Here is a 22,759-nt window from a genome sequence, read left to right on the forward strand (position 1 = left end):
TGTTTAGGCATAAAGATGTTTTTTCCTATCCCATTCTTAACCACTCAGGAATATGAGGGCACATATGCAATGTATACTTCCCCTCCCTAAACTCCTCTTTTCAACACTTGGATTGAAGCAAGTTTCAGTAGTATCCAGTATACACACACTCCTCAAGTGTTACCTATACTGCACAATTTTCAGACTCCTGCTGTTAATAGTAATGATTGCCACCCTTGGTTTGTCTGGAAAGCAACAGAATGTGCCATAAACAACTGAAAGCTCAGTTTTACCACCATACAAGCTGAACCTAAATGTGACAAAATGCAAATTAATATTACTTGTACACATCTCCCATGAGAAAGTTCAGTAAAGCTGAAATTTTAAACACTTTAGAGCTTCCCCTCCACAGTTCAAGTGTTCTTTTTTTACAGATTAATTAATTCTCAGTTTTAGCATTTCGATTTTGGTCTCAGCAAGCAAAAACAAATTGTCATTTCCATAATGTTCAGAAATTTCCATTTTGCAAATAAGAGGTAGACATGTATGATCTCATTAAATGTGACGAGAATCTTGTGGACAACTCAAAGGAAAAGGACCTTTTATATCCTGAAACACTTCCGAATCTAAAAACAAAATAAAATGATGCAAGACATGTAGTGCTAGTTCAGCTAAGCTGCTTTTGAAGAAATGAATGCTCCTCACTGTTCTCTTGTCTAGCAGCTGACTGGTAAATTACAAGCAGCCAAAGAAAAATAATATAGGTAAGGTCCTTTGCATAAGCTAAGCTGTGGAAATCTGTTTTTATAACCAAAGAAGCAGCAAGACTTGTATTAGAACTTCTACTGCCTGCTCTCACCTCAAACATTCAAACAATATTCCCAAAATATGGGAATTTTGATTTGAGAAACACTGAAAATCCAATTCCTCTTGTTCAACATAGAATCATAGGACATGATCAGGTTGTCAGGAAAAGGGAAGAAGATTGTTTTAGATATACCATCTACTCAAAACATTGCTCGTTCTGAGTTTCACTTCATACAGTAATAAATACGTGAACAATTTTGTAAAGAAATTGACAAATTAAGTTTCCTAAGATGAAGAAACACAGACTTCTACAGAGCAGAAATCTATTTCCTGGTGCATTCTGAAATTCTCCAGAGCTATCAGCATGGTGTTAATGGCTTTATTCACAAGCAAAAATGGAAAGCACAGCAGTCCAATATATTAATTCCTCTATAAGACAACTTTCCAAAGTATTAGTTTCTCTATCCATTACACAAAATTAGCCTGCGATGGCAATATTTTCATTCAACAAAATCTAAGATTAAGTAATTAAAAATAATCATGTTTTCATCTATAGATCAACTCTTCCTTTGTAAAGGTGTATTACACTACTTACAAATTAAGAATTCATCATATTTGTCTTCATTCCAAAATTCAAATGCATTTAAGAATTTATCAAAATTTTGGAAAAATTTAATTTCTTGTCTCTCCTTTACCAAACTGGAAAAACATTACTTAAGGACTGGTAGAATTTATTGTTTTCTTCCAACCTGTTTTAGTCAAGGGAAGTCTCAATGGAAACATATTCATTACCTTTGTGAACCTATGCTTAAGGCAGCAAAGACACATGGAATCAAGTTACCAAGGGTAAGAGTTGAAAAATTCTCAAATGCTTAGGATTTCTACTAAGAATCAAAAACCAAAAAAACAAAGCTCTACATCATGATCTCACGGAAAAAAAGCTGGATATAAAGATACATTTTATAAACCCCACATACTTAGAAATTATTACCCAGGAAAAGAGAAACCAAACACACTGATAAAAGCAGAATTAATGAGTTTACAGAAAACTCTTGAAGGCATTACTGAAGTAATTTAAACTTTCCATGAATGAATCTCAGTTTCCAGGCTCTGGAAAATAGATTGATAGAACAGACCTCTAGCAATCCAAATTCCTGGAAAACTTCTGCTTAGCTGTTTTATCAAGCAATAATAAGCCTCTTGGTTAAGCCAAAAACTGCTACAAAACATTGTTGGAAAGGATTTTCACTAAAAGATAATACACCCAGCTGCTACTGGGAAATACAATTACCAAGCAAGATTTAACATGGTTTCAATTTCTGAGATCGCCCCAGATGCGATTCCAAGTTCTGTGGATAGGAAGCTGACATGCTGGTCCAGCACAGCTGAGATTATTCCTGTTGGCTAGACACACTGTCTCCTGAGCCAAAATGTGCTTGTAGGTGAACTTCAGCAGAATGTCTTGTCAGCCAAAGGTTACACTTCCTATAAGCATTTCGAGCTGTAAGGAGCTCCAATAAGCCAATCATCTACAAAACAGGAGACCATTTGCAGGTTTAAGGAAGTCTGTTTTCACAACAGTGTATCTGGCCTTATCAGCGAGCTGAAACACTTCCAAGATCTGATTGGAAAAGTTTTCTTAGGAGCTGCAAATAGAAAGGATGATACTTGAGTCTACCTAACTAAACACAGTGCAGCATATTTCCACTACCAAATGCTTTCTAACAAATGTCAGCAATCTATACACATGTTGGAAATCTCCTTTTATAAATGATCAATCTGGAAAACCTGCCCTCCTAAACAAGGCCAAGAGAAGCCTGTATATTTCTTAGTCCCTCACAGTGGTTACACAAACTACTTTCAGTTCAGTCAAATGGCAAAGGAGAAAATCTTGGACAGAAAAAGGGAGACTAAATACTGTAGCCTCAGTGTGCAATCTTTGCCTTAATTTATCAAGCAAAACTAATACCCAGCTCATACAGCTTCTGTGGCTATCCAGACACTGAACACATGCTTCCAGTTAAAGGAGCTTCACTGGGACACATTCCTGTTCTGTGGATAAACCTGGGGCAGCTACAGTTCAACAAAAGAAATCAGTGCCCTCCAAAATTTACTGCTTGTAATGAGAAAAGTCAGCACTTTGATAACATTAAACAAAAGAAACAAACCAAATACACCAATGCAAAAGCCTCTAGTACAAGCTCAGTAACAGAGACAAAAGATCAGAAGACACATGCTTATTTCATTGCACTGGCTGTTGGAGAAAGAAGAGGACAAATAAAAATATTAAGCCTGCATTAATGCCCTCCTTAATGGTTTAGGCACCATGCTAGATTAAAAACGTATTTTAAGTTTTCTACACTTGGACCTTGATTCTAGACACAGGTAAGACATTTAATCTATCATTCCTGTAATACATACACAACACATACAACATCTCTTCTGCTGTCTTGTACAGTGTATTTCTAAAATACCTCTTTTTGATAACCACGCTAAACAAAGAGAAGCAAAAGCAATTTTCTTTCCTGTTAAAGCACTGTTCACTACAGGACAAAGGATGTTAAAGGACAACATCCATCCTTCTGGCTATTGTAACAAAGTCCATCACAAGTAATTTTACAAAAAGGAAGGTTTGAAAGGATAAAACTACACACAAGAAAAAAAATCCCCAGTATTGTGTTCCCAGGGTGATAGATTTGTCTCAAAGGGGATGAAATAAAATTCTCCTTGAAAGGAGTTCATGGAATATGCACAGTGTGCTTATTTGTGTGCCTGCACAAACAAGAAGGTGGATTTAATCAATGAGTCAATCTGCCTGCACGCTCACAGCCAAACATGCAGCAATACCTCCAAGTGCTCCCATGAGAGCACTTAAGACATGAGCTAAGACTTTCTGTGTACAGAATGTTTTAAATTAAGTCCCCAAGGTACAGATCAAATAAAGAAATACTTTTTCATGCAAACAATAGTGATATTAAATACTGGAATTCTACCTCAAAATTGAAGATACAATAATTTAAGAGACAGCACAAGAGATGGAGAACCGCTGGTAGCACACCACTTCATTTGTATGAGAAAAACACATCTGTAAGATATTACCAAAAAAAAAAAAGAAAAAAAGCTATCAGGTCTCTCAGGCTGTAGCCTGAAGGCTCACAAGCTCAGGATGCAAGGACAGAGATTTCTTGAGTCCTTTCCAGACCTGCTTTCTTACTTTGATTTGGGTAAAAATTCATGACTACAGCAGCACACCAGTATTCAGAAAAGTAACAAAATGGTAAAACACATCTACATACACCAGAACTTTCATAGCCATGGTACTTGATCTAACCCAACCCTTGAACAGCACTGCACTTTAAATAGGACACAAGCTAATAAGGAAGTGGAGAAATGCTCCAAACCCCTGTTTTCCCTAACCCCAGCAATTACAGTCTTGCCATATATCAGTTAACCTGTATTAAAGTGGCTATAGTAAACATCACATGGTACAAACCCCAACCTCAGCTCACTTTTCCACACCTTCTCTCACCATCTGTCTGAGGGAAGCTATGATAAAACCAGCACATCCCACATCCAAGGCAGGAAGAAATGTAGATCAGAGGTAGAAAAGCATTTTAACTCTCCGTGTTTAACTTGTAGGCAGGAGTGAAATGGAGATAGGAAATGAGGTTGATGGTAGAAACAGAAGAAAACCCTCCTTGATCACCATTTGTCTGCTTTTGCCCTGTCCACTCCTAAAATGTCCCCAACCTGGACCCAGGGGAAAAAACAGCAAACCAGAAAGATAAGCAGCTCTCATACATAGTTTGTTATAAACACCAGACAGTGACTGAACAAGAAGTTACTACATTGCAGTTAACACCTACTCTGCCTCTAGAATCACATCTGCTAGCTGAAATAGGAAACAAGAGGAAGGGAGACAAAAACAACTCCCAAATCCCCTATTTTTTACCATCATGCCTGTGTAGCCACAAGAGTTGGAGTCTTCTATTCTAAAATATCCTTAACAGACTGAAAAAGAAGTTCCATTTTTTGCCAAAATAAATCCCCTAATAGAGAGCAGTCTCTCATTTTCTTCATGGAAAATACATTAGAAACTTACATATACACATATATTTGACCACTGGAATCTTTATGATCCTACCATGGGGACGGTAGACTTACTGCGGACTTGGTAAGTGAAAACTAAGCTCTTCACTTACATCTCTCTTCTAATCAAGATGGATCTATATCAGCCAAGAACAGAATTTGAGTGTAGACATACTGAAATGAGATTTAAAATTAGCCTTTCACTCCATAGCAAATACAGCCTGTTGTTTTTAAAGCCTAAACACCCAGAACAGTACTTCACCAAGTAAAACTGAAACTCACCAAGAGAAACTGAAATACCTTGACCCAATTCCATGTCCTATAGATGTACAAAAGTATCTGTAAGGTAAAAACACAGACCTGCCTTTAAGTACTCTCTACAGAGCTAATGAATGGAAGGAAGTCAGGAACTACTGACAAACTCCCACTCCAGAAGAGCGACCGCAGTCTGGATAGAAACCTCAAAATGCATTTGTAATTCTGAAAAGGAGTTGATATGGACAGCACAGAAGCAAAAGTAGTTTCAAATAGTCAGCAGTATTAATTATTCACATCTGAGCAATCAACAGCAAAAATACCAAAATCTTCACAATAACATCTTGAAGTTAACTGTGGGCACATTGGAACTGACAGCTTGTAAAAAGTTGCTATATATTTTAGAGCACTGGCAAAGGGATGGTCCTTTTAGTTACCCAAAGGAAAATGATGATCCTGGGCTGCCAAATGCACTACAAGGAAGAACCTCTTCTCCCTTCCATGACACTTAACTATATAAACAACAGAAGAGCTTGCAGACAGAAACACTGATTCAATAACAAATTTGAGGTATTACACATCAGGATGTTCAAAAACACAACCACACTCCCAGTTTAAGGAAGTTGTAGTGTACTAAAATAAATGCCTCATGGCTGAATCTGACATTTGCTTTCTAAAACATTAACTTGCTATCCTATATATGTTAAAATGGTTTGAGAGCACATTTTGGAGGCTGTGAGTATTTATCCAGTTTCATAATTTTACACACCATTTGATAGCAGAGCACCTCGCAGCCCTCACCTGCTTCAATTAACCACTGCACAATATGATCCCAACATTTCAGCCTAAGAATCCATTACTATCCATACTGGCTAGCAACAGGAAGAAAAGAAACTTGTTTACAGTGGAAGTTAACAGTAGGCAGTCCCAGAGCTCAGAGAAGATGAAGAAGCTCAGAGATATATTATGTAAAAATCAGAGGACACCTTCAAGGCATGTGGAGGAGATCCAATGGCTAATCAATAGAGAAGTGAACTTGATGCTAGTCACAAAACACCTCACTCAGTAAGATAGAAGAACTTCAAAGGAAAGAAATTAAGCCAAGAAAATATTTAACAGCAACCTGAGATAGCTCATAGCCCATGGAAAAGTTATATATTAGAACTTCTTTGAGGAGGATGTTCCCTTTAAATACTAATACAAGCTTAAAATTTCTAAGAATAATCCCAGAAAATGTTTCAATGGGAACACATTGCAGCAGAACATTTTCATAAAAACTTCTCAGCAATAAGAGCATATCCAGCTGCTCTTATCTGACAGCACAATGTTGTCAAACAAGCAACACAACCTCTCACCACTTCAAGCGCAAATTACTATTAATTATTTTTTTATGTGTTTCTAAAGTGGGAAATGGGTTGTTTCACAAGACTAGTAGAAGCACCAAGGATTTATATGTTTATGAAATCTAAATAGAGAGGCTTGCATGTGTGTATTTATATACAGGTATATACAGATACATAGGCAGGTAACATTTAAGAGGGGCAAAATCTCCCAGACAAAGAAATTGGAAATACTGCAGTAAAATTTAAACAAAAACTTAAACGACACATCATTAACACACAAAACCATCAAGTTATCTCCTTCACAAAAGTAGTAGTTTTATTGTGTATTGTAATTCAATAAAAAAACAACTACAACTAAATACGGTTTCCTTATTTGCACTGCCTGTAGGAAAAACTCTGCTCCTTGTAGCAAGGGGACTTACCTAACAGATAAGAAAAAGGCACTATTTTTTACCAGAGTCTACTTTTTTTTGAAGAAGCCTCAAATCAAGCAATTCATAAATCAAATGCAGTTTACTCTTCTAAACAAACTGTGCAAAGATAGACCCTTTCTATTTAAGTAATTTATTTCTGATGTATTCACTCATAACTGCTTACTTGAGCACAAAAAGAAAAAGCTTTCTCTGTCAATCTCTGGTAATAACTGGAAGAACAAATGAAATTCCTTTTCTGCTTCATACATAAATCAATATATTATTGCTCTTCCTTCGGGACCATCTGTGTAACACTGCTGACTTCAAATTATTCATAGGCTCTAAGGCCAGAGGGGAGCAATACATCACAAATATGATCTCTTTTACTTCATGAGACACCTAAATTTCAGCAATTATTCAGGACTGAGCACAATTATTTTTGCTCTCAGCAACACCTATGTAATTCCATTCAAGAGGGGACAGGGTTACATTTAGGTACAACTGAATGCTTCTGGCCTGTCAATATATACCCATTTCCTACTTTCCCTCATCCCAACCCAAATTAAATTCTTGATTTTTAAGAGAGCTGTAGAGCTAGTTTTTTTTTTTTAAATAAGACTTACCAATGACACAAAAGAAACTGATGAAGCATACTGAATTGATGATTCTGACAATGCCAATCTTATTTTCTTTCCACAAACCTTACTAAAAAAGCAGCTTTATCAGTCCCCAGGGTGATACACTGCTTATCACAGGATTCAGAAAAAAAATTAAGGAAAAGATGTGGGGGATAAATATAAGACACAAATAATGATCCTGAAATCTAAATAACCAGATAGATGATATAATTTAAAAAAAAAAAAAAAAAAAATAACAACAACACAGACGTACCTCACCTTGGAGCAGAGAAAACAGACTAGGAATTGTTTTTAGGGATAAATACAACACTTGAATAAATATATTATGATAAAACCAACACAATTTACTATGAGTAATAATGCTTTAAGTTTTTGAGGTTTTACAAGAGACTAATAGAAAACAGACATGAATTAATGGAATGCTCCTTACAGATATTTCAAATGCTTCTGACATGTGTCCTCATAAATACTGAAGGAAACACAAAGGATAATATTATTACAATTCAGTTGATGAAGACTGAGATAGGTTTCAAGGCCAGAAAAACTGGTTATTAAGGATTTTAGGAATCAGTATTATGTCTGTACTACATAACAGAATGGCAAAGAAAAGGAAATTAAGTAACAGAGTTCACTGTGTCTCCAAAACTTTTCAAACAGAGCTGAGATCAGAAATGGACTCCAGGTGTGCAACAGCAGCTTGGGAGAACTGGTCATTTGGTACACTGTTGTCACATCTTTAAATTTCATAATGTTATGGCTTCTGCCAGCTATGTTAATTGGTTGTCACATCACCATAGAAGAGAAACCAAGACTAATATGGTTCAAGAAACAACACGATACACATTGGAACCTTTTGGATTTGCATGCAGCAATCTAATGCAAAGCAAGAACTACTAGTGTCCTTCCACGAGAATATAAATTAGATTAGTTCAACTCTAGCTTCTTTTCTTCAGTTCTTCTTATCCCACCTTGAAACACTGCAATAAGAAAATCCTAAAAACTAGGAAGCAGACCTAAGAATAAGAAACAGCTACGACACTTTACATTGTTTAATTTTAAGATTAGTAACCGTAAGTTAGTTGAGTAGTATTAAATTTGCAACAACTTAAATTCATAAAAAGAAGCCAAATTTCACTCTTCATATCACTTTATTGATCCATCAGAAATTTATAATGTGAACACTTGTTTTTCTCTGACAAAAGTTACTCATTACTGGCAAACTCCAGATACCAAAATTGTGTCCATGTTTGGTTTTTTTCTCTTAAGTCTTTTCTTCTTTCTACCATTCATCTATTAAATTAGGAATTGATCCTAACACATTCACAACGGATAAACCTAGAACATAAAATAACTAAAGAAAAATTGGAAAGAGGAGAGCCCTACTAAATCTCTCTGTATGATTCAGAAAAAAGCTAGTGTACCTTAAGATGTTCGGATGTGAGAGTCTATTCATAAGTTGAACCTCTTTCAGCATGTTTGCTCTGTTGCTGTTCAATGTGTTCATCTTCAAAGCCATTACCTGGTCTGAAGTTCTGTGCCTTACCTATTGGATAGAAGCAAAAAATGGTAAGGATATTAAATGAAAGACTGAAGAACCAGTATTGTTGTAGTGCAGTATAGAGATTCTTCATGACAAAAGTGATCCATACATCAATTTCTGCATTCTTTATCACAGAGATTACCTTCTATAAGCATACTATGCAAATGTGAAATGGCATTTTGCTCTTCTCTTGCAATTCATGATGACAGAAAGCTTGAGAAGCTGAAAAAACCCCAAGTATCAGCTTCTTAGTTCCAGTGAAGGAAGCCATCTGCTTGTCCACAGAGAAAAAGTTTCCCACTCCAAGACCTATGAAACTTACCTTTATTCCACCCATATCCTTTTTTCCCCCCTTGAAGTGGTTGCTGCCATTATTCACGGAATGTGTTATACAAGGACCTGTTGCTTACAGCTATGGGGCAGATTTTGGAGGTACTCAGTCTATTTTCAGAAGTAAACAATATGATCCAGCTTCCACATCCCCTGACTGAAAGCACTGCTGCCAACCCCTGCTGCAAAGCAGAGAGGATCCTGCACAGGGGATCACCTCACACAGGGTGTCAGTAGTGGCTGTAGAGCATCAGCAGGAAAAAGAGGATTTCTCTGGCAACTGCGCAGCACCAGCACCTCATTCAGTGTGACTTTCTCTAGTCAGAAATTCAGGAATGTGGCCATTTTTAACTTGGTACTCAAACTAGCCCATCTGTCAAGTGCTATGTAGATGTGCGCTACTATTAGAAAGGAGTTGTCACAATAGCATAGGGCTTGCCAATTCTTTGAATTTCCTTGAAGTTTGGGAATTCCCACACACATACTAGTAGTATTCATGGAAATTCAGTTCCTATTTTCTTCCTGCATCAGTATCTGAAGCTCAAAAATAGAAAATGTGTATTCCTCAAAACACTGAATTACCCCCATGGCAAATTTATTCATCTTTATGGAGATTAGCTTAGGATGGTCTGTGTTCCAGGAATTTAAGACTCATCAGCTTTCTAATTTAAAACTTAAATCAACATTGTGATTTAGGTACATACAAACTACCTACATTTTAAACAACAGCAGCCTGTCCACTTTTATTCCAGAAGACTGTTCATCTTTTCCAGTAAGAGGCTCCTTTAGCTGTGATATGTTAATTACAGAAAGAACAGCTGAACCCATGATAAGCAAGTGTAAGAAGAAAATAAGGTATGGGTATCAAGACAAAAGGTAAGGCTCCCTGGTAGCTCTGAGGCAGCAAGTAGTGCCTATATTCAAGTTTTATTTGCATACCACTATCTGCAAGAACAAGGGGCGAGCATATTTCAGCTAAACATCCTCATCTAGACACAAAGCCCATGAATTCAGCACAGGGGATGTACAGGGAAGAAAGGGCATCATATTTCAGGTGTGTGTCTGGTTTAACACTTCTAAGTTGCCTCTTCCCATCCTAGTTTCAAGTATAGGATAGCACTGGAAACATCACAGGTGAGTGTGGTAAACAATATCGAGGCACTGAGTAGAAAAATAGCCCTCAGATGCTTTTCCTCCTGCTTCCCCCCTGCTTATGTACATGAGCTCCTCAAATGCCTCACCTACAGTCACCCAGTAATCCCAGTGCAAGAAGGATCAGGGAAAGGGGGTGGAGAAGGATATAGAAACCAGTACTGAGTAGAAACCAACAGCAAGTTCACAAGCATGGGACTCCTCCTTTCTGTGGTAATAGTGGTTTTAAAATAAAACTGGTCAAACTACACTGGAGTGCATTTCAACAAGATAATCTAGAATCATTCTCAACGCAACCTGTCTTGCCTGTTTAGCATGCTTATTGGTTTTAAGCAGGATGATTGCATGTTAAGTTGATGAGGTTTATCATTACTTGCCAGGTTTCTTGTGTCAGTTGTGTACTTTCATTAATTTTTAATTTTACCCAGCCAATTTGAATGAACAAACTAAGTTGGACAGGTCCATGTCTACACAGAGACTTTTAAAACATATTTTAGATATACCTTGGTTTGACAAGAAGTAATGGCTTGGGTGAAGGGAAAAAATTTAAAATGTTTTCACAGACTTAGAAAACTTCAACAATGTAAATTTAAATAAAGAAAAAAGGACTATGCTTTGAACCTATACACAGCAGCAGCTAAATCAACACACTTCCTCTGAGACAAAGATTAGGAATCTTGGGTGTTGTGGTGGAGTAATTTGGGGTTTTCAGGGAACAGGAAAAGATTTGAAGTAACTTAATTCCTACAGTCAGAGATGCTCTCAACAGAACCTCCTCAGAAATGAGCTTTCCATCAACAGAGAAGCTTCAAGGTCTGCCAAAAGGGAATGAATACAGGTAGAAGGTGATCAGGGACTCAGATGGAATGTGGTCTTAAACAGTATCTGTCTTCTCATTAACTCTGCCAGCTACCTCTCAATTTTTTGCCTATTTCTATAATTCACTCAGTTTCATGCCAAAATTTCCTGCTCTTTTGCCTCAACTCTGAGGTAAATATAGAATTTATCATAGGACCTCGTTTGTTCTGACTGCTTTTCTTAAGCTAAGGAGAGCTCAGAAAAGAAGGTAGGTAACTTTTTTGGTCACTGTGTCCTGCATGCTTCCTGGATATTCAGGTCTGATATACAACAACAAATGGCCAACAACTGCTTCTCAAAGGTCTGACTGTTCACAGTACTAACTGCACATCAAAAGAAAATTGAGTTGCTTTTGCAAAGACAAAAGTTTTCATTCTTTGTTTTAGGCCATCCTGCAGTCTTTCCAGACTTGACAGACTGAACAAGGTTTGGTGGCAAGGTCAGTAGGCTTTTCTTTTTTATTTCATAAAATCAATTTTCCTGTGCTTGAAAATTTCCAGAGTTTCTTAGACATAGAGCAGCATATTCTGTTCAATTACCTGGTCTCTAAATAGTACCCAACATTGAACTATGGTGTGTTTCACTTAAAGGGACACAGTAAGGTAACATCAGCAATTTTATTTGAAGTTCTGTATATTGTTCTGATGTTGGAGGATGTATTTCTGCAAGATCTGACAGAACAGCAAAATTCCTAATCAAACCAAAGAAGAGATGAGGAAAAAAGGGACTCTTCCTCTCTCGCTAGGTATCCTTTAAGCAAGGAGGAAGAAGCAGAACTGGAGTTGAGAGCATCTTTCTCAAGAGGACAATACTCAATACCATGAATAAAATCAAGTATCAGTTTATAAATTATGGAGAACAATGCTAATCACATGGAATATACCTAAGACTAATGATGTTCTCTCCTCTGAAGCACAACTGGCAAATAGCATTTCTCTGGCAAGAACAAATTGACAACAAGGAACTGACAGGTTCTGTCAAATTCTGCATTATCAACATGGAAGGAGCCGTCAGCTCTGCCCTCTGTGCCTACTTACCTATCGATCATACCCTAGACAAAATATGTGTCTATCCTGGCATGCCTTGCCAAAGCCCTGCAAAACTATTTAGTTTTAATCTTTCTTCTCCTTTCAGGCCACCTCTGTGCCATAAAAACATAGAAGAGATGTTTCAGCCACCTGACTCCAGAAGGAAAACAAGTAAATATTTTGGCAATACTGCTGATCCAATTTAACATTTGTTTACAAGGCAGTTTGCCTCAGGCATATGCCTGTATACCCAACATAAACAGGGCCTCATGCAATTCAAACCTCTCACTGATGCAACTTGCAGATTGCTGTGAAGTTTTTTTAAGCTGTGGACATTATTATTAATTACGGCCCCCTGCATATCAGACTCAAAAACCTTCAGCAATGTCTGGATCATGGCATCTCTGCTTAGAAACATTCTGACAATCCTACAGCTGCTTTGTCCACACTTCCAGCTTCTCAGCGTGCTCACCTATGTGTGTGACTCCATCTCCAGGGTCACAGTAACTAGATATTGCCTCCCTGTTTTATTGCTGACAGGCAGTTAAACTGTCCCTTTGCACTGATTCTCCTAGGGCCGAAGTACTTTGGACTTTGACCTGGCTATGGTTACCTGCGTGGTTCTGCTCCCATCAGATCATGTTCTGATCCTTACCCCTTTCTTCAGAAGGAAGTGGGAAGTAGAGGAAGTCATGGATACAGGTAAAGAAATAGTGATGCATTTAAAGGATATCTCATAATGGTGATTGAGCAGGGCTCACATTCCAGAGAAGCAGTCACTATATAAAGTTCGTGAGATTATCATGCAAAAATTGGTGGGTTTAATGTTCAGCTCACTAGTTCTGTAAAGTTCTTGATTATTAAAAAATCAAGTATCATTTAGATTATTATTTATCTATTATGTCATATACCTCTGTCATGATTCTCTGAAAATCCAAACATTTATATTACTTCCACTTTCTGCTGGACTGAAGGGGAGGTATTTTTAAGCAATAGCTGAAATCTAGCCTAATTTCATCTTTCACAAGGCCTTTTCAATCTGTATTGACTGCACCTTTCCAGGTGGCCCTGGAATAAACATCTGAAGAACATTTCCTTATACTGATATTGTATATCTGCCAACACAGCTTTCAGCTGTGCTCTTAGTTTTTCATTGCATTTTCATTATTTTCCAAATCTTCACTACATAGCTGGAAATATTTTGTCACAGTTCTCTTCTAAAACTTCCTTTAACCACTTTCCAGTTTTTCCTTACCTTCCCCTCTTTCGGCATCCAGCCTCACTGCTTAAATACACTTACATATCTTTACTTATATAGCCTACTCTATGAAATCATGTTGCTGCTCTAACACACACAATAATTTTTTGTTCATTCTTTTAAACACCTTTGTCTTCATCTAGCCATTTTACCTTTACCTTTGCTGCTATGTATACAAAGCACTCTTTTAAAAGCAGTCCCTTCTGGTCCAAATATTTTACCTTCCATGAGTTTGCTTCTCTGACTTCATTTGATTTACAAGTATATTCTCTCTGATGACAAGAGATGAAGACATTCCCTTAGCTAACATTCTAGGTCATTTGCACTAAAAGTGCTACACAGTTTAATTTTGATTGACTGAATTAACAATAAAGCTTGTGAGGCACATGAGAGAAGAAATCACTGTTAAAGAGAAAAGGCTTCATCATAAGAGTGCCTACTAAATAATAGAAAAGAAGTCTTTCACAGGGAAGCAGACCAGCAATTTGGCTCTGACACAAAATTTCTCTCAAAAACAGGCTACTTCCTTGCTGTGACAGCAGAAGAAATCTTAAAAAAAAAAATAAGGCCAGCTGTATTTTATCCAAGTCTCACAGTCAAGCCACCGAGTCATGATGCTGATAGTGACATATATTCATGCCTCGAGGACTAAAGTGCTAGAAGAACGCCTAAACTCTATATCTGATTGAAAAAAGATCCCTTCAGCAAAGAAGATAAACCTGTTCTTCAGCTCAGATCACAGTGCTTATAAGTCTGTAATCTGAAATGTTTTTCTTAACATTAAAATATACCCACTGTCAGATCACATATTCATAGTAGTGATGCCTATATCAAGTCAAAAATTTCATATCACTAGGAAAATTTCCAGTGACAAATAGAAGCTGAAAGAAATACACCAGTCCAGATAATACTAAGCTGCTATGTTGATGCCAGAAAGTCAGATGGGTTGTGGCTATTTTCAGAGTAGTAATACAGAATGTTGCTTTACTACAACTTCTTGCAGCAAGAGAGAGACAAGCCAAATGCAACAAAACTTTGCCAAACAAAACTAGTCAGCATGCATTACAAGAGCTTTAGCACAGGTTCAGAAGATCTGCAGAAACTAAGCACAAAATAAACCCCCAAAACCTTTCAAAAGCCTGTCAGTAATTGCGATTCTACTAATTTCTAATACTAAAAAGAGTTGAGAGAAATACACAGAAAAAGCTGGGGACTTTACCATTTTCTCTTCAGCACAAAAGCTCAGTATTAGTCAAACAAAGGTCCAAATTTGATAACTTTAGTAACTTCTAGTGCCACCAATTCGGCAAAGAAAATATTCCACACCTACAGTCAAACAAATTCTCCATATTTTTTTCCCAAACTAATAAAGTGACTTTCTAATTAGTAAGACCACTGATACTCTGTAAATCCACTTGTGTGCCAAAAAACCCTCAATTTTTCTTTTGTATTTTGTTTTTCTTCACTGCCCGTTGTAATGTAGAACCAGGGCCCAAAATAGAGCACCCTTTTATTTTAAACAAACCATTTATTATTATCTGTGCACATATCTCTGCCATTAACTTGATCTCAGTCAAGCCATAAAGGCAAAAAGAGACTACAGTGTTATTTTGAGAGAAAGCACAAATTCATCAGAGGACTATTGTTCCACAGTTTGAGATGAGAAATAAACAGGCACAGCCCAGGGTGGGGAAGTTGACTGATTTTGTAGCCAGTTCAGCAGAATGCAACCATATAAACTTTCCTCTTCAATCCAGGACATGGAACAGGGACACTGGGCGAGCACTGTTTTACCACAACCTCAGTAAACAGCCCTGCCATGTACTTTATACCTGAGTAATATCATGGTCAGGAAAGAAAAAGAAATAATGAGTTTGAAGTTCATAACTGAGAGCTTGTTACTAATTTTCAATGTTAGCTATCCTCAGCTTACTGAGAAGCTCTGAGCATGCTACTTTCTTTCTTTTGTTACCTAACTTTTATAAAATTGAAGTGAGATTATCTACCTGCCTGGATAAAACTGGACAATTGACATGTGCAAATGACTGCTATAACATCCAAAGATAATATATAATCAGATACTGTGTCTGTGTTCCTATTTTCCCATGTAATTTTAAATACTTATGGTTACATATTTCCCATGTTACTATGGGTTTATCCTTATGAAAGATAATGATACCTACATAATCTGCAGATGTTTTTGAAGAAAAACAATACTTTGGACTGAGCTTTCCTGATACAGAAATTGATCTTCTAACTTTTACAGTACATGAACAGTTTGGCACTGAGCATGCAGTCCCCACACTACACCAGTAATCCCATCATTGGTATTCAAACACATTTGTGAGGTTTCTTTTCAAAATTTTAAGGGAGCCTAGACACAAAGTCCTGTTTGGGGCAGAAATAATTTCCTTTACAAATCTTTCAAATAAGCATTACTATGCATGAGTAAGGAAGGAAGTCTGTCTTACCTTTCAGAACAGAGCCCACTGACATACAACTTCTGCTATTATAATCACAGCACTTTGCACTTGATTACAACCACAAATAAGAAGAGAGCAAGGGGCAGGAAGAAGACACATTTTTTTTTGCTTGAAGATTCAGCTTTTATAAATTTACAGTTAAGAACTCTTAGGTAACAACCAAAACAAAAAAAAAAAAATCCCATGTCATTTCTTGTTATTTAAGCCTTCCTGAAACTGCTCTTTTTGAGAATTAGGTTCTCACACAAGTAGCTAACTAAATATGCCATGCAATTTCTTATGTCTCATCATGGCCTGCAAACGCTAGGAAGTGCAAGAATTGGATTTGCTGGACTTAACTGCAGGCAGCTCAAGTGAATGTTACAAAGCAACACCAGTGAGTCAGTGTTAGACACATTGTCAGCTCCGGATTAGTTAACAAAGCAACACTGTCTCGGTATCGATCACTCCAGCGGATGTTTCAGAGCTCTGTCCTCTCCTCAACCCCTAATGCTACCGGACCATCACAGGGCCCCCGCCTTGCAGAGCTGCTGCCAGCGCAAAGAGCCCTGTAGCCACCCCAGAGCGCTCCCAGGCTGTGCCAAGCACAGTGAGGGTCAACAGCTGCGGCGACTCTCAGACACTGGAAGCACGTGGACGGAAGAAAAGGGTTCCTACAATTTGGAAACAGCCTCAACATGTATTGGGAAGAAGTTTTCGATCACTTGCATACAGAATACCAACAAACACAGCAGGAAAAATTAAAAGAAGCCCTCTAATACAGGCTTTGGACTTCCTTTCTCTAATCACTTCAAAAAGCTGTTAAGGAGCTACTGAGAAGCATTCCCAATGGATCTGAGACTGTGAGCATCTTTTTGTTAGTGCCAACAATAGTAGTTTGCAGTTCTCACTTTTACTTTTCATATTAGGCAGTAACACCTATGTATTTGTGTGTATTAACATCACAGATGCTCCCTAGGCACAGGCAGTGAAATCCATCACTGAAATATATTTAACTTTCCCCTGCTGCAAATACCAGTAAATAAGAGTCCAGAGAGGTGCCTCAGAGGCATCTCACAAAGATTTTAAGTGATGCACTCTTGTTCTCTAGGCACAGTCATGTTATTACTGGACATATGCCAGCACAGTTATTTGAAGAACAGTAAATCAGCACCTGTCTCTCAGTATCAGCTATGAATGAGCTTACACAAATGTGCATGTTTGCCAGCTGGCAAAACACAGAAAATCCCAGAGCTGCCAACCCAGCACATCTCCATCCAGAACAGAAAACTAAACAGATCTCATTTAACCGTGCTTGAGAAATTATTATGGAAAACAAGACAAAAAGCACACAGACATTTCAATGCCAAGGGAATCTTGCCACCTGTTTTGCCCTGGGAAAACTGCACAACGATACTCAGATTGGCACTTTTCCTACAGAAGAAAATCAAAGGCCCAAAGGACTCTGAACTACAGCAGTTACTGTACTAAACACAAAATCCAAATGGGAGTTATCTCCTATTGCAAGGTGCTTGTTACAGTATCAGTGTTTTACTGTTGACAGAATTTGTGAGTGTTCTCTCTGTTTGTTAGGACAACAAAGACTTACCTCGGATATTGCATGTATCAGCTCTTCAGCAAGGCTGAGGAGAGGCCAAGTTTTAAAACGGGTGAAAAATACATTTCAAAATGGACAAATTTACATTAAACTATGTTCCTTTTTTTTTTTTTACTCAGTATTCTTTAACATCAAGTTTGTTTTAGTGATTTTTTTTATTCTGGCTTTTTAGTCATCAAACATTCATAGTTCTATCTTATTTTCTAAAATTTCTTTCTTCAACAGAGAAGTTATCTGACTCAGAGAAAGTGATAAGTGTTTTAATTTGTATTACTCAGTAGAGTTCTAGACTTTACTGTAGTGATGCCAAGCAGGACTCTAGGAAGAAGCATTATAGAAGTAAAGTTTTGAAAATTTTCTTTAAATATTTCAACACCACTACAAAAGACAAGGCTTTCATTAAATCTGCTGCCTGGTTCTCCTTTAATGCCAGTGTTTCCTCAGCTGATGTTTTAAAATTATTGTAACATGCATGTCTTAAGACTTCTATCCAGAAAATAAATTAATAAAAACGCAGAACTTGTTTCAGATAGCAAGTATTAATTAGCCCTCCATTCTACCTTTTACTTCAAAGCATTTTCAATTCTGCTAAAAGTAAGAGTGATCTACACTTCCCATACATGCTAATGTCTTAAAAATTCAGAACTGCTAAGTGGAGAGGAAGTGAGTATTTTATCCCATGATGCAGTCCATAAAGACTAACAATACAGATGAGGTTTTTAATTCCTATAATAATGATCCATTGGAGTACTGCCTATTTATTGCTACTTCTCCCTCTAGCCTATGCCCTATAAAAGCATTTGCTAATTAAGTGACAAAGACTAGGATGACAGCAGCTTGGCACCTCAATAGCAAAAAAAACTTTAGCAACAGGAAGACAACTGTCTGGTTAAGTTGTTACCATACAAATCATCTTAGCAGCTGAAAAAAAGGCTCCGAAGGACTGATACTTCACACATCAGTGTGAGAAAAATCAAATTTGCAAGATTTTTACTTTGACTAAGAAAGCATCGGCATTTATGCCTCAGTTCCACAACAGTGCTTCTTCCTACTCCTGAATAGAACCAGAATAGAAAGAAACAGATCAGAATCACTTCTCTGATGCAATTCCATAGTTTGAAGTGAAGTTCCAGAGTCATTGTTGCCTTTTTGCCTAGATTACATAATACAGTGACTGTATTCCCAAACCATTAGTAGCTTGTTTTAACAATGTAACTTCACAGGAGAGACCTTTAGCCTCCAATACCTTACTTCTGTCACCTTGAGTAAGGTGAGTTTCCTTCACTAGTCAAAAGGAAAAGATTTTCAGCTTAAAATTCAATCCTATTTTTAAAAAATCAGACCAAAAGCTGTACACATGGACAAGAAGAGTTGCTGTCTGCTTTTCTAACTGGCATCATATCACACAGGAAGGGCAGGGACAAGAACAATGACTCTACATCTGAGTGAGGGAAGATAGGCTCTGGTAAAATGGGTTTCACTTTTCAGTCACAAAGCATATTCCTCATGCCTAAAAGATCAAATACTACATCTGCAAAACCAAAACACAGGATAATCCATTTACTCATTCCCTACTCCTAAGAAGATGGCTTCTGCCACTATTTGTCATAAAATGACCTGCAAGTATCTCATTTCACCTGAGTAGCTACAGCAGTTTAAGGAGGAAAAAAACCCACACATCAGTTAAATAAAAAATCCTATTGTCTAGACCATTACTGTCCAAAATTGGTGGTATTACACTGCTGGAAGCTGTAACTTCCTCAACACCCTACCAAACCTAATCAAGAACATTCTAAAAAAAATTTAAAAATAAATGAAGATGGCCACAAATATCACTAATAAAACAAGAGGAGAGAGAAAATTTTTGGTTGGCGAGGCACCTGCCACGGATGCTTAATTTTTTAAAACAAGCACAATTCTTATTACAGCTTTTAGCCATTGGGCTTTATCATGCCTTTCTCATTACACTGAAGAGCACTTTCAAATAACTATTTCCTTATTATAAGTCTATGCACTGTAATGACAATTTTTATACAGCAAACACAGTAAGACTGAATGCACTGAATCACTTCTCTAGTTATTAAACCAATTTTTATTGTTTCTTTATCTTCATGTGTTCACACTGAGTTAACAACTTGTGTTCTCCAACTTTACTAAAGTCAAATATCCAATGTTGAAAAAGTATTTAAAGCCTGCAATTTGAAAATTTCCTATAAATATTTAACAGAATAACTAAAATATATTTTAAGCCTATCAAAGAGTACTACCAATACCATGGATACTTGTTTGATCTCACCTATACCATTTTACAAAGTTTTGAAAAACAACTGTGTTCAGACACATTTAGGCCTCTGATCAGGTTGCTAATTGCAGAGGCAAACAAGATCCTTTTTTAGTACAAACCTTTCTCTAAATGTTCAAAGCAGCACATGACAAAGTGAGAGAACTTTGAAACTGAAGCCATAAAGACAAAGAAAAAGCATGAGAAAGGTTTGAGATTTCCAGTGAAAGTTTACTTAATCAATGCTGCTCTCAGAATAGTTTTACTCTAAATACCAGAAAATCTATGTGTTACACAGAAAGATGTCTTTGCTGTGTTTCAAATTCCTAAGTTGAGAGTGTTACTATTTTGTTCCTTAAGACAAAATGACAATCATTCTAGATAGAGAAGGTATCAGGAAAGCACTTATTGATGATGGAAAGCAATTCTTCCAGATGCTTTCAAAAATCTTCAGTAAATTTGTATCATCTCTTCGCCAGGAGCTTCTGCCTTTCCAGCTTAACCTGGTGAAGAAGGGACTAACCATGCACCCCACCTTCACAGGAAGTCAGAGTAACCTGATCTACCATTGGAGGCCTTTCAGTCCAGTGTGGTTATGATGCAACCACTCCTCTCTTGCTCAACAAAATTGATTCTTCAGAAATGCCAACTCTTGGGTGCCTCCCACTTCAGTAATCTCTACAACTAGCTTTAAAGAATAGGTTAAGTACCTGTCCACACACAATGGCTGCTCTTGCCCCACAACAAAAGGATTAAGAGCAAGAGGACAAGAAACCTTTTCCCACTCTATGCTTTTTGACTCCACAGATCTAAAAAGCAAAGAAAAACAAAGATTGAAAGTGAGGTAGGAAGGCCTAGATAGCAATAAAAACGCCAAAACTTGATGTTAAGCAAAACCTGCAGAAAGCAATTATGCCTACTGGGGAAGAATGAGTTCCCAGGAAAAAAAAAATGTAGTGTGATTATCTGCAGTACTGTACTAATGCCAAGAGGAGAACTCTTGTTACTGCCTTATAAGTCTGAGGACATGATATACACATAGCATTAACCAAGCTATGGTTCCAGCAACTCTAAATCTCATGTACAACAGTTACCATAAAGAAAGACACCTACCCACAATTAGCCTTCCATCTTTCTCTACACAAGGATTCTTCCCAATTAAGTGACTTTATGGTGATATTAAGGTCACCTTGAAGAATGTAATATTGGCCTAAAGTCTGGTGACAAAGTAATGGAACTGTTCATAAGCAAAAGCCAGAGATATACTGAATCAAATTCATCTTAGTTTGGTAATAACAAAAATATAAACTTCTTCCTCTTGTCAGTGTTTATGCTGGAACTTTGAAATAATAATGAAAAGGGTATGATAGAATTAAGAAAAGCTTGCCTCCAGCTGATATACCCAGATTCTCCTTGATTTATGCTGACAATTAGCCACTTCCTCCTCAAAAGAATTCAGCAGAGAAGGTACTGGCTTGACAGTCTTGAAGACTGACATCCCATTTATGCAGCAAACAGGCACTCACAGAGGAGAATAAGAACTTGCTTGTAGAGCCCCAGCAGAGCACTGAGGCCCCATTTCTGCAGGTGGGAGCTCCAAATCTATTCTGTTCTTGGCCATCCTGCAAAGACCAGCAATAATGCACAGACTCACATTTCGATTTAAAACACTTTGACAGTTCAAATATTACAGTGTTTGTTTATCTGATAAAACTCAAGTTAATAAAGATTACAGTCCAGGAAAGTGTTATCTGCAAACTCTGAGACACTGTTTCCAACACCTTCTGCAGTGGGATTTTGCCGAGCGTGGGCTGAAAACCAAGCAGCAGGTCCCTTGCCTTTTTTCCTGTACCTTTTCCATGTCCTTTTTGTAGTCATATTCTCCTTCTAATATGAACTGGCATTCCCTTCCTTGCATGTTCATTTTTATAACTACTCAAATATCTATTTCCCTCCTTCCACACACTCAGACACATGTTACTCTTCTGACTAAATGCCACAGGAAAATGGAACCCTCTGTCAGTAATGAGTTGCTAGTAGAGTCAATAAGCAAATAGGAAGGACCAGCTGTAGAAACAACTCAAACTGGGAGGTTCTATCTATAAAAGGATAATTTAAAAATAATAAATTATAGCCCGGACACACCAAAGGAAGCTGTAGAATCTTTTATAATGGAAGTTTAAAGGACAAGCCAAAAGCAGCTGCCAAGAATGGAAAAGAAATACTTATGCCTGGCTTAGCTAAGGATGTAGTAACATAACATCCCTGCCTAGAATTACAATAATTTTCAATTTAGGTAATAAAACTGATTAAGGAAAATGCATACATGTTTTGCAATAGCAATATATATAGACTCCTGTAAGGCACCTGACTGTGCCACAACTGACTACAACCAGGTCACAGACTGGCCAGAGACAGCTAAAGATACACTTGGACATACCAAAGCAGGGCAAGACACAGGAATCTCCTCAGGGAGTTTCCTGAGGAACCAAGCAAGGTGTCCTCTAACTCAGTGTTCTGCATTGCCTTCCTCCTGATGGAAGCTGCTACTCAGGACAACCCAAAACTTTTAAGTTTGGACCATTACCCTGTTCACATTATTTCACTAAGAAGTGAAGGCCATTTCATATCTTAAATCTATCTGAGCAAAAATCAACATACCCAAATGAAAACCTTCATTGCAAACAATGATTGAAGGCTACAGAACA

General features: G+C 37.4%; 1 protein-coding gene across 19 annotated transcripts in view; it reads right to left on the bottom strand.

Moving 5' to 3' along the window:
* The window catches only part of TESK2 (testis associated actin remodelling kinase 2), a 121,276-nt gene that overhangs the window by 44,316 nt on the left and 54,201 nt on the right, over nt 1-22,759 (bottom strand). For all 19 annotated transcript variants that reach the window (XM_023932505.2, XM_086902188.1, XM_086902190.1 and 16 more), the window contains one exon: nt 8,946-9,067. In XM_023932505.2, the coding sequence (XP_023788273.1) occupies nt 8,946-9,067 (122 nt within the window). The remainder of the gene's footprint in view (nt 1-8,945; nt 9,068-22,759) is intronic.

The sequence above is a fragment of the Cyanistes caeruleus genome, chromosome 9 (genome assembly GCF_971803275.1).
Source record: "Cyanistes caeruleus chromosome 9, bCyaCae1.hap1.1, whole genome shotgun sequence".
NCBI classification, from domain to species: domain Eukaryota; kingdom Metazoa; phylum Chordata; class Aves; order Passeriformes; family Paridae; genus Cyanistes; species Cyanistes caeruleus.